A 13,405-nucleotide genomic window follows, 5' to 3' on the forward strand; every position below is an offset into this window, starting at 1 on the left:
ATGTAAATAGTTAAATTGTTAAATATTTTTTAATTGACAATCTTTTCACTTACCAGTGAAAACAGAGGCACTTAATGTCAAATGATTGCTGACAATTAGGATAAATTAACCAAATAAATCTGATATGCCAACCCCTGTGAAATAGAAGTAGGCCTATTTATTAGGTAGCTAAATAATAATACACTTTAAAAGAATATGGAAGTGTGAATTGAATTTAATGTTTTCTGGCACTTAATTGAATGTCGGGGTTAAATGAAAATTCACATTTATGCAATAAATGCAATTAGTTGAATTTAAGAAATGTTTCTGACATACTTCAGTAGGACTTACGTACATCTATATATGTAATTTCTTGATTTCAATACATTTAAAGTGAAATATGAACAAAGTTTAATGTTGAATGTAGGCTACTATGGCAAACTAAAATTGTATTTAATGTTGGCTAATTTCTAGTGTGTATTTAAATAGATTTATAATTTGTAACAATGAAGCAGCAGTTTAGTACATTTGAAATATTACTGTAGATGTAATACTGAAAAACAGAGTTAAAAATAAAAATAGTACTTTACATGTGCTTTAATATGGTATTTAACTCCCCAAGTGTACAGCTTTCAAAACACAACAAAATATTGTGGAAACATAATAACTTATAATCATTTATATTATATGATCTGCATGTACAGTTTTTTTGGTATATATATTTTTAAGGTTTGAAGTGCATTACAAGAGTGTGTTCAATACAATTAAACGCACTTCTTTCTCACAAAGGAGTTTTTAAAGTAAGTCTCCCACAATCCTATTAAGTCTCTACAAAGCTTGTTAGCTACTTCACTGTCTTTAAGACTGAATGTTGTTCCAGTGTTCCAAATGTGTTCACAGAGCAGATGCAGAGAGAGAATGCTGTCTAGTTTATCTGTTGGGAAAGTGCATGTTTATGACTTTCATAATCAAGGACTAGACATGGAGCGTCACAGTGATGATGAACAAAAGAGGAGTGTGGTCCGGAGAACAGCTGCTGAGCTCCACCCTGCCATGTGTCTCTTTGTCTGAGCAGAGCCCACCCCCCTCTACACAAACACACACACACACTCACACTCACACACAAACACCGACATACATAAACATACACACATATATAAAAACACACATACACTCAGACAAAACACACAAGCACGCACACACACACACACATACAGACATATATAAACGCACACACACTCACATATATAAAAACACGCTCACACACACACACACACAAAGTATTTCACACAACAAGTACACACACATTTCTATTGCATTTGTCTCATTCCAGATCAGCTATCCTGTACATGTCTTCTCACATCAGACATAATTTATTTTGTGGATCAGTAATTTATGTCCACACCATGTTAAGCATAAATACTCCCTTCAGATAAAGCAATATGCTACAGTTTTTTAGAACTGCTTAGACACTAAAGTGGTACTTGAGGCCCACTTCGTTCACTCATATATTTTATCTTTAGACCAAGTCTTTAGACCAAAACTCTAAGCACATTGCATGCTTTAAACTTAGTTTGATATTGTAAAACAAACCTTTTGCAAAAGTTTTAAACACTAAACACAGTTCTCTACAATACACACATCATTTGAAACTAACAGCTCTTGTGTTTAATTTGGGAAACACTGCCATTTAAATGCCACACTCATTTACTGATGACCTACAGCCAGTGACCATGTGTGAAACCACTTAGACATCATTTGTGCACTTAGAAATCAAAATTAAATGTTTTCAGAAAAAATAATTTTACCCCCTTGCATTTCTGTTTACAGTTGTGTGTGTTTATGTATGTAATACACACACACACACACACACACACATATACTGTATACAGGTGCTGGTCATAAAATTAGAATATCATGAAAAAGTTGATTTATTTCAGTAATACCATCCAAAAAGTGAAACTTGTATATTAGATTAATTCATTACACACAGACTGATATATTTAAAATGTTTATTTCCTTTAATTTTGATGATTATAACTGACAACTAATGAAAGTCCCAAATTCAGTATCTCAGAAAATTAGAATATCAATTAAGACCAATGCAAAAAAAAATATTTTTAGAAATGTTGGCCAACTGAAAAGTATGAACATGAAAAGTATGAGCATGTACAGCACTCAATATTTAGTTGGGGCTCCTTTGGCCTGGATTACTGCAGCAATGCGGCGTGGCATGGAGTCGATCAGTCTGTGGCACTGCTCAGGTGTTAGGAGAGCCCATGTTGCTCTGATAGTGGCCTTCAGCTCTTCTGAATTGTTGGGTCTGGCGTATTGCATCTTCCTCTTCACAATACCCCATAGGTTTTCTATGGGGTTAAGGTCAGGCGAGTTTGCTGGCCAATCAAGAACAGGGATACCATGGTCCTTAAACCAGGTACTGGTAGCTTTGGCAGTGTGTGCAGGTGCCAAGTCCTGTTGGAAAATTAAATCTGCATCTCCATAAAGTTGGTCAGCAGCAGGAAGCATGAAGTGCTCTAAAACTTCCTGGTAGACGGCTGCGTTGACCTTGGACCTCAGAAAACACAATAATGGACCAACACCAGCAGATGACATGGCACCCCAAACCATCAATGACTGTGGAAACTTTACACTGGACATCAAGCAATGTGGATTATGTGCGTCTCCTCTCTTCCTCCAGACTCTGGGACCTTGATTTCCAAAGGAAATGCAAAATTTACTTTCATCAGAGAACATAACTTTGGACCACTCAGCAGCAGTCGAGTCCTTTTTGTCTTTAGCCCAGGCAAGACGCTTCTGACGCTGTCTCTTGTTCAAGAGTGGCTTGACACAAGGAATGCGACAGCTGAAACCCATGTCTTGCATACGTCTGTGCGTGGTGGTTCTTCAAGCACTGACTCTAGCTGCAGTACACTCTTTGTGAATCTCCCCCACATTTTTGAATGGGTTTTGTTTCACAATCTTCTCCAGGGTGCGGTTATCCCTATTGCTTGTACACTTTTTTTTCTACCACATCTTTTTTTACCACGTCCTTCCCTTCGCCTCTCTATTAATGTGCTTGGACACAGAGCTCTGTGAACAGCCAGCCTCTTTAGCAATGACCTTTTGTGTCTTGCCCTCCTTATGCAAGGTGTCAATGGTCATCTTTTGGACAACTGTCAAGTCAGCAGTCTTCCCCATGATTGTGTAGCCTACAGAACTAGACTGAGAGACCATTTAAAGGCTTTTGCAGGTGTTTTGAGTTAATTAGCTGATTAGAGTGTGGCACCAGGTGTCTTCAATATTGAACATTTTCACAATATTCTAATTTTCTGGAATACTGAATTTGGGACTTTCATTTGTTGTCAGTTATAATCATCAAAATTAAAGGAAATAAACATTTGAAATATATCAGTCTGTGTGTAATGAATGAATCTAATATACAAGTTTCACTTTTTGAATGGTATTACTGAAATAAATCAACTTTTTCATGATATTCTAATTTTATGACCAGCACCTGTATATATATATATATATATATATACACACACACATACACACGCACACATACACACACACATTGAATATGCATCTGTGTTGATAACCCCTTAAGATAGACAGAACAGAACCAACATAAATGTATTGTGGATATCATTTAAGTTCAATAATTTAATGTAAACATTTTAGAAATTAGTCTGATTCAAAGGAGAATCAGAAGACCAAATCCTGACTCCTCTCGTCCAGCCAGTCAATTTAGCTATTGAACAATGCGAAAGCTGCTGATAATACTGAAGGACCGTATATATGGGTGCTGTGATGGCTGTTGTATCCCTATGGTTGTATATGACGTAAATGGGATCTCGCCAGAGAGCCCAATCACCTTCGAGTGTTAACAAAACAAGCCAATGACAGTTGGTGTGCGTGTTTCGCCATACGCACCCTGCCCTGCAGCGCGGGTATAAAAGGAGAGCGCGTGCAAACACACATCAGTTTTTCACTGAGGAGCCGAGACTGTGTGCCCCGGCCGTACAGCGGTGGTACAGCAACTGTGGTGACAGGACGATACATCTCCATTCCCTCCTTCAGGGAACGAGGGTTACATATGTAACCGAGACGTTCCCTTTCAGTCAGTCAGGTTCGGCGTAATGTCAAGTGACTGACGTAAATGGGATCCTTATGAAAACATCACTATTGCTGCCCCCCTCCAGTGCCCTGCGGAAGCCGGCAAGTCCCCCCACACCAGTTGGGACAGAAGATAGGACGGGGCTTAGGCAGAGATGACAGCCAGTGCTGCTCCATACAATGGGTATGGATAACACTGGGAAAGCGTAATCCAAGTAGGGGAACGCTACGGAAGCCACATCAGTAAAGGATGTGCCATGTGGAGATTACATATATGGACTGGCCAAGGGCAGTACTACATATGGAAATCTCTGAGATAGACTCAGCCAGCCTAGGGTGAGACCAACACACAGCAGAGACGGCAGAAGGTCTCCACCAGGGAAAGATACGGGCTCACCGTGAGGGGAGTCATACCATGGAAGAATACACATGTGGGATCACCTGAAGGGGAATCACTACACACGGGCACCTAGCCCAGCACAAGGGCTGACCTTAGGCAAACACACAAGTGCTGGGCCTGGCGTCTGGCGCTCCGCCACACCCGACTGCCGAGGGTGCGGGCAGAACTTCAACAGGGTTCACCAAGGGGAACTGAACTGAGAAGCAGTAAAAGCACACGTATTCAGTCTGTAGAGGGGAATGGCGCAGCAAGCGTGATCGACACCGAGTGGGTCCGGTGTTACTGGCCACCTGAGGCGAGTACACGGGAAGACACGGGCTCTACACGGAGATTATAGAATCTCGCAAAAGTGTTAGGTGTCGCCCAGCCGGCAGCTCTACAGATGTCTGCTATCGAGGCGCCCCGCGCAAATGCCCAAGAAGAAGAAACGCCTCTCGTAGAGTGTGCTCTTACTCCGAGGGGGCACGGCAAGTGTTGGGCCTGGTAAGCTAGGACTATAGCCTCCACTATACAGTGGGCAAGTCTTTGTTTGGAAACAGCCTTTCTCTTCTGCTGTCCTCCAAAGTAAACAAAGAGCTGGTCTGAGGTCCTGAAGCTCTGCGTGCGGTCCACGCAAACAGGCAAAACGCGGACGGGACAGAGCAGAGCAATGGCTGGGTCTGCCTCCTCCTGGGGCAGCATTTGCAAGTTGACCACCTGATCCCTAAAGAGCGTGGTGTGAACTTTGGGCACATATCCAGTCCAGGGTCTCAGGACAACGTGAGAGTTACCCGATCCAAATTGTAGGCACGAATCATCGACCGAATATGCCTGCAGGTCCCCTACCCTCTTGACCGAGGCCAATGCAGTGAGGAGGACTGTCTTTAACGACAGAAACTTAAGCTCTACTGGCTGCAGAGGCTTGAAGGGCTCCTCCTTCAAGGCCGTCAGGACCGAGGGGAGAACCCAAGAGGGTACCAGATGAGGGCGTGGAGGATTTAACCTCCTCACCCCTCTGAGGAACCTGATGACCAAGTCGTGCTTCCCCACAGGCTTACCGTCTACTGCATTGTGATGTGCGGCTATAGCGGCAACACACACTTTGAGGGTGGAGGGAGACAGCCTTTGCTCCAACCCATCTTGTAGGAAAGAGAGCACAATCCTGATCGGGCATCTACGGGGTCGTAATCGACAAACAGGTTCCACTTCAGCCTGTAAGCGTGTCTTGTAGATGGGGCTCTAGCTGAAGTGATGGTGTTTACTACCGATGGAGGTAGCCCATCTAGAACCTCCATGTCTCGTCCAGGGAACACACGTGGAGATTCCACAAGTCTGGACGCTGGTGCCAGAGGGTGCCCCCTCTCTGAGAAAGGAGATCCCTCCTCAGGAATTTACCAAGGAGGGGCTGTCGCAAGGAGCATCAGTTCGGGGAACCAAGTCTGATTGGGCCAGTATGGCGCCACCAAGAGGACCTCCTCCTCGTCCTCCCTGAACTTTGCACAGTGTCTGTGCGAGAAGGCTCACTGGGGGAAACACATATTTGCATAGGCCCTGAGGCCAGCTGTATGTCAGCGCGTCCGTGCCGTGGGTTTGCAATGGGACGTGTTCGGGGAGGCATATAGGTCCACCTGAGCGTCCCCGAAGCATCTCCAAATCAGCTGTACTGTCTCGGGGTGGAGTCGCCATTCTCCCGGAAGGGTGGGCTGACATGAGAGCTCGTCGGCTGTACGATTGAGCTCGCCTGGGACATGCACGGCGCGAAGCGACCTCAGATGCTTCTGACTCTAAAGGAGGAGATGGCAGGCGAGTTGCGACATGCGACGAGAGTGTAGACCGCCTTGGTGGTTGATGTACGCAGCGGTCGCAGTGTTGTCCGTACGTACCAGTACATGCTTGTTGTGTAGCAGCGATTTCAAGCAATGCAGAGCAAGCCATAATGCTAGCAACTCGAGGCAGTTGATATGCCACTGCAGTCGGGGCCCTGTCCAGAGCCCCGCAGCTGCATGCCCATTGCACATGGCACCCCAACCCATGGCAGAGGCATCTGTTGATACAACAACATGCCTGGACACTTGGACTAGGGGCACTCCTGCCCGAAGAAAGGCAAGATCCGACCACGGGCTGAAGGTTTGATGGCAGGACGGGGTGTCAGAGACCGGGTACGTGCCGCGTCGCCATTCCCATCTCGGGACCTGGTCGTGAAGCCAACGCTGAAGCAGTCTCATATGAAGCAACACGAGTAGCGTGATAGTGGCTGCGGATGCCATATGCCCCAGGAGCCTCTGAAACTGTTTAAGTGGAACTTTTATTTATGTTTTACATTAATATAATAATTCATATGTTTGACTTATCCCTTTTCATAAAAATGTTTTAAAGGCTGAAATACCATTTTATAAGATTTTTGTTTTTGTGAAAACCTGTATCTCAATTGTAAATCATGTAATTTTATGGCTTAATATGTTACTATAGATATTATCCAACCCCACTCATACGGTGTTCATTTTACTTGTGCAGCCAACGCTATCTCACGGCAATTCGTACATATTTTACTAGGTGGCTAATTCGTACGATTTTATACGACCTCAAACTTGTCTAAACCCCAGTGACGGGTAGGTTAGGTGTAGGTCATTCGTACAAATTCATACGAATTGGCAACTCGTAAAATACGTACAATTTAGCAAAAATTGTATGAAATTGTACGAGTGAGGTCGTACAAATTCGTATGCCTTAGCCATCTCGTAAAATATGTACGAATTTATAAAAAAAATTAATAAAATGTAGCTACTCTGTAAATAGTAAAATAAAACAGTTTCCTTGATATTTGTGTATTGAAAATGTTTTTGATTGACATTTATGGTCTTTTTTTATTTGGGCTAGTTAAATTAATTTTCTGAAAATCTGAAGAATACCTGCCAGAAGGGCTACCAGGGATTTCGAAATTTTGCGAGCCCTGATATATATATATATATATACATACACACAGACACACACACACACACACTGAATATGCATACAAGCAAAGTCAGACTGCGCTTTATACAATATAGATTGTTTCACAGCAGCTTCACAATAGAATCAAATTCAAATTCTGCTGTAAAACAGCTCTTACAAGTCAATAGTGTCATTCTACAGCTCATGTCAGTTCAGTAATGATTCAGTTAAGTTGCATAAGTGTATATGTGCATATGCATGTATGTGCGAGTGCTGTGACAAACTCCTCTGCTCCACTGCACTCTGAACAAGCAGAAGACACACAAGAGTAGTGTTTTACATTTTTCACATCTGTGTGTAGTTCGGCGTGCATGTGACTTATTATTTAATTTTTGTGTGTAGTGGTACTACTTAAAAATACCATTTCTAGAAGAATTCAAATAGTTTTGAAGGAAGTGTTTGCTTTTGTAAGATGTGTGTGACGTTTTGCATGTTGTGTGTGTGTGTTTTTTGGTTGTGTGTAGAGTTTTGAGAGATGGAGTTTCAAAAACTATATGTAAGCATTTAGAAAAAACTGTAATAATACCAGTTTGTTTTAACAATCACCAGGGGCCAGTTGTTCAAAAAGCTTAATCTGGATCAGAATGATCTGGATTTGGAAATCCCATGTTTTGCTATATCCAGGATCAGGTAATCCATCTTACTTTTCTGTTGGTTTTACAAATCAAAATCGGATTGGATCACGATGATCCAGATACATCTTCTTTTTTTTTTTGAACAATCCGTTTTTGAGATTTGATTTAATCCGAGAGCCGAAATCTGGACCAGGATCAGTTTCTCAATACTTAGGTCACTTTTTCACACAGTGAGCACAACAGAGGTCTATGTGGGTTCAACTGTGGATCACGTATCATTCATTGCTTTGGCATAAAATACATTACATGACTACATCTTTCAAATTACATCAATATTTTTTCAATCTCAGACACAACCATTGCCATACCTACAGGTTCCTACAATTTGCACATTTACAAATTTTCCCAAAACTGTACAATGTTCAAAAATCACACAGCAATTTCTTACCATTCTACAGTAATACCATACTGAAATATATTCCAAATCTAAAAAAAAAAAAGAAATAAATACTATCAAAACAATTAGATGTAGCTGAACACTTACACAAGTTTTTGTCTTTCAATTTCATCACCGTCTACACAAAATTGGAAATTTAGGAGTAATGTTGTACTGTACTGTAAATTATTTGGATGTAACAAATATTGCAGTGAGTAGAGAGTGTCATCCTTGTTTTGTACACTGTGCACTGTGTGTTGTTAGTGTTTTAGGTCATTGTTTACTGAGTGATGACAGGTTTTGCTAGAGTTATGGAAGAAAGAGTTCATTTGAAACATGTATAAAGTGTTTTGGTCGTTTTAGTGCAATTTGTATCTGCTGTGCAGAAATGAAAGTGGATTAGGAGAACTGTGTGAAGAGTTTTGAAAACGTGACTTAAGTATTGAGAAATGGGTTTTATAGCAACTGTTAAAAAAGAACTTGAAAGCCTTCATAAGTCCTTATTTTGCGAAATGCAAAGGGATGACATTTCTTTAAGGATGCATGGGTTGGGAATTTCAATTGTTATTTGACCTAATGTGACCTCTGCATCTGTGTTAAACTCCTTGTCTATCACTAATTGACTTAAACATACAAAATGTGCAATGACACAGTGTAGTATCTGCACATTATACATTCAAATCAGGTCGTGTATTAATAAAAGGGTACTAGTTAACATTTCTTAATTATTGGATAAGCTTCCTGATGAGTCCTGTCCACTAGATGGCGATGCTTCATTAAGACACTCTGTCAATTTCTGAACAAGTACTGTATATGTAAGGACTTTTCCTGCAAATAACTTTGCATATACAGAAGATCTTACATTTACATTTGAAAGAAACAACCTTACTTACAAAATTAGTCAAATTAGTCTTTGACAGATTAAACAAATTGCAGCTATGTAGGACTATAAACTAATAATTAAACATTATAATGAACGTCTACTTTGTTGGGGAACAATATTTTTAGATATAGTTAAGGGCTGTTTTTAAGCCACTTTGAAATGTAAAAAAATTAATTAATCAATAATTAATTAATTAAAATAAACCTTCATCTGGAGTATTAACCCTCCTTATGTTATAAATAAACATAAATAATGACTGAGAGTAGAGACGCTTTGTAAACGGTAACAAATGAGCATGTGCAGTCTGCATGAATTTGATTATATGAGCTAATTATTTAATCATTTCACTTCTCTGGAAAGGAGCAGCTGCTTCCTGCTGCTTACATCAGGAATATTAATGATGAAAGAGTTTCTTCTCCTGGTGAGCTGGATTCAGCCAAATGTCTATTAAATCAAGCCCACATAATACGAGTCTCCAGTGCATCACCTGACAGACAGCAGTAAGTGTGTGATTCAATATCGTCACAAAGGGCACTCTCAAAAACAAGTCCAAACTTTCTTCTTTTTCAATAGATCAGTGAAATGAAATATGTAACCACTAGAAAATGATCTCACCTTTTAAAATAGCCTGTATGACAGTTTATATCACAATGTGGGACATACAGTATATACAGGATAATACATGTATGAATCCTTATTTGAAAAAATGTGTTTTGTGTAAAACTGAGCAATTGTTTTCCCACCTTGATAAAAGATATGGCTGTCACAACTTTATGGAAAGTTCCATTATTTTTCATGTAAAATGTGGTAACAGGTATATGTTTGCATATTTAAATTTGGTTTCATTAAACATAATTATCTACTACAGAATATCAATATAAAAAATATGTCAAACTATGGCATGGAAGGTGTTTGTACAGAAATAACCATTTGCTCTATTAAAAGCTGTCAATTTTGTGAATTAACATCTAGACCATCTCTTTAACCAAAAACAAAACTAGCTTAAATTGAGTTAAAATTGAAGGCCTTCAGTAGGAAATGTGTAGGCCTCGCAGTTACAGTATAGTTGTTGTAAACAGCGCTATATTTCTGATTTGTGAGGAATGTGAACCATCTCTAACTTACATTAGCCTTCAAACACCTTCCATCCAGATCTCCAAAACAATTTGCAATGCGTTACAGAAAACAATTAATATTACATATATTTATTGTGCACAGAATGAAGGCTATACATTGGTTTTATGATAGATAGATAGATAGATAGATAGATAGATAGATAGATAGATAGATAGATAGATAGATAGATAGATAGATAGATAGATAGATAGATAGATAGATAGATAGATAGATAGATAGATACCTGATCAAGGTGTTGTGGAGCTTCCCTCTCAAACGCAATCTTTATTTGTACCGTGTCTTTAGCTTCACGTTCACTGTGTGAAGAAGGAAAGTTGCTTTGGTGCTTGGAGGGCTTCAGCTCTTCTCTGTTTGTGGCTCTTGGGCTCCTGGACCTTGGCTGACCGACAGTGAGAGCGTCGAAATCGATGGTTTTGCTCTCATACGCTCCTTCTACGTTACAAAACATGCCTCCGTATTTCAGCCGCGGCACCTGGTCCGTGGTTCCCGGCCGCGCCAGATACACCGGGAGATCCTCGTCTCTGTCCGCGCTTCTGCTCTCAGCCATGATCTGAGACCGACTGAGAATAACCCTGAGTCACAGAAAGCCAGCCTGGAGCCCACGCCTCATCCTCACAAACCTGCAGCACTAAATACATTCACTTAACTTCAGTCGATAACATTAACATGATTGTTCGAAGGTGCGTACAATATTATTATAGTAGGCTATAAGAAAACACTACACTCTTAAAAATAAAGCTTCCAAAAGTGGGGTTTTCTCAGCGATGCTATAAAAGAACCAGTTTTGGCTTCCCAAAGAAACTTTCAGTGAACAGTTGTTAAAAGAACCTCTTTTTTTTGTGAAGAACATTATAATTATCTAAAGAACCTTTTGTGGAATGAAAAGGTTCCATGGATGGTAAAGGTTCTTTGTGGAACCACTGATGCCAATAAAGAACCTTTATTTTTAAAAGTGTTTGTCAGTCGTTCTACCTACAATTTTATTTTAAAACAAAGTTTAATTCAGTGTTACTTGACATAATTTCTGAGTGAAAATTTAATCAAAATAAATCATACAATGATTTTTTTTTTTTTTTATCATTCTAGAACTTTCATTCTAGAACTCCCCCCCCCCCCCCCCCCCTACACACACACACACACACCCTGAGCTCCTCTGACCTGGTCTTTACTTGTGTGCTGATGGTTTTTTTATAATGGTCATTTTATTAAAAAAAAAAATTATTATTATTATTTTCAGTAACAACATCAAGCAGGTCTATACAATAACTATAAGAAAGCTTCAGGTGTGAGGTGGTTTGGCCCTCTCTTTGTGCATGGGTGCTCAGTTCCGGTGCCGTCGCAGTGCTGTTCAGAGCAGAAAGCCTGTGTCACTGATGATGCAGCTATTGCTCCTGTCAGCACAATGACAAGACTCTGCCTGCTGATGGACTGAATGCTGATGATGACAACAGAGAACCAGCACATGGAGTCGTTTGGTTACACTTTACAAAAAGGTCCCATTTGTTAATATTAGTTAGCCTGAACTAACAATGAAAAATACTTCTAAAGCATTTATAAGTTAGTGTTCATTTATACATTTACTAATGCATTATTAAAATCAAAAGTTGCATCTGTTAATATTATTTAATGGACTATCATGAACTGCAATGAACAGTTGTATTTTTCTTAACTAACGTTAAAGCAACTGTATGTAGTTTTGTGTATTCCTGAGACTTTGAAGCCCCCTATAGTTAAGTAAGGGGAAATCACTGTCGTAAATACATCACTGTCAGTGGATCAGACTAGCACTGCCATATACTCCCAGAACAGAAGATTGGCGGGAGCGTGGGAAAGAGACAGAAGTCATTTGCCTTGTTATTAGTCAGTGTACCATCTGAATAATTTTGAATCTGATATTTAAAAAAATAAATAAACAAACAAACACAGTAGCTTTGCTGTATCGCTTATTATTAGTGCATTAACTAATGTCAACATATCAACGAATGAGACCTTATTGTAAAGTGTTACCTGAAGACTTCTATTTTCAGCATTAAAAAATACAAATTAAAAATGGTTGAGTTCACTCTCATCTCAAAATATAGGTGGTTTGCTGTGCTGGAAACTGGTTTTTAGTATGGTGTCCTGGTGGACGGGTCGTGTTGGACCATGTCCTGGTGGAGTGCTGATGTAGGAGACTGTATTGAACATGACATATCAGTCTAGCCAGAGGCAGAGACATGGGAGTGTCAAAACAAAGAGGACAGCGGGCCGGGGAACAATTCAGCAGCAGTGACTCATCAAATATAAAATCATAAGCAGAATATTTCACTGAATAAAAGTGTAAGCTGTTTCCTCTTAACCTTTTACCTCACTCTAACATTTATGACCAAAAGCTTTCATTTTGAAGGGTATAAAATTGATTTGATTCATATTCGTAAATTTATTGATTTCAAAGTAATGTAAAAATATTCACCGTTTATTTTAAGGTCCGATTCTCAGTATTAACTAACTATTTAATCCTAATTTTGCATCAATAAACTCCTAATTTGCTGCTTATTAATAGTAAGGTAGTTGTTAAGGGGTCGGATTAAGGGATCTAAAATATGATCTTGCAGATAAGGCATTAATATGTGCTTTATAAATACTAATAAACAGCCAATATGCTAGTAATATGCATGCTAATAAGCAACTAGTTAATAGTGATAATTGGTCCCTAAACTAAAGAGCTACCATTCTTTGTGACATTCTGTTGGTTCTTATTAACCAATTGAGCAATTATTGACCCTGTATATTTTCCCACTGTTTACAAATGTGAAAGCACTCTCACTTACCTTATTGGAAACGTTTGTTTGATTCATTTCATTATCCAAGGAATATATTTGCTTACTGGAAAAAAAATAAATTGCATTAAATATTCTCATCCTCAT

General features: G+C 39.7%; 1 protein-coding gene across 1 annotated transcript in view; it reads right to left on the reverse strand.

Moving 5' to 3' along the window:
• The window catches only part of LOC306856062 (dihydropyrimidinase-related protein 3-like), a 42,911-nt gene extending 31,790 nt beyond the window's left edge, over positions 1 to 11,121 (reverse strand). The window contains exon 1 of the mRNA XM_079395044.1: positions 10,723 to 11,121. Coding sequence (XP_079251170.1) covers positions 10,723 to 11,046 — 324 coding nt within the window. The 5' untranslated portion in view covers positions 11,047 to 11,121. The remainder of the gene's footprint in view (positions 1 to 10,722) is intronic.
• Positions 11,122 to 13,405: the final 2,284 nt, after the last annotated feature.

Source organism: Barbus barbus (genome assembly GCF_936440315.1).
Source record: "Barbus barbus genome assembly, chromosome: 36".
Taxonomy (NCBI): Eukaryota; Metazoa; Chordata; class Actinopteri; order Cypriniformes; family Cyprinidae; genus Barbus; species Barbus barbus.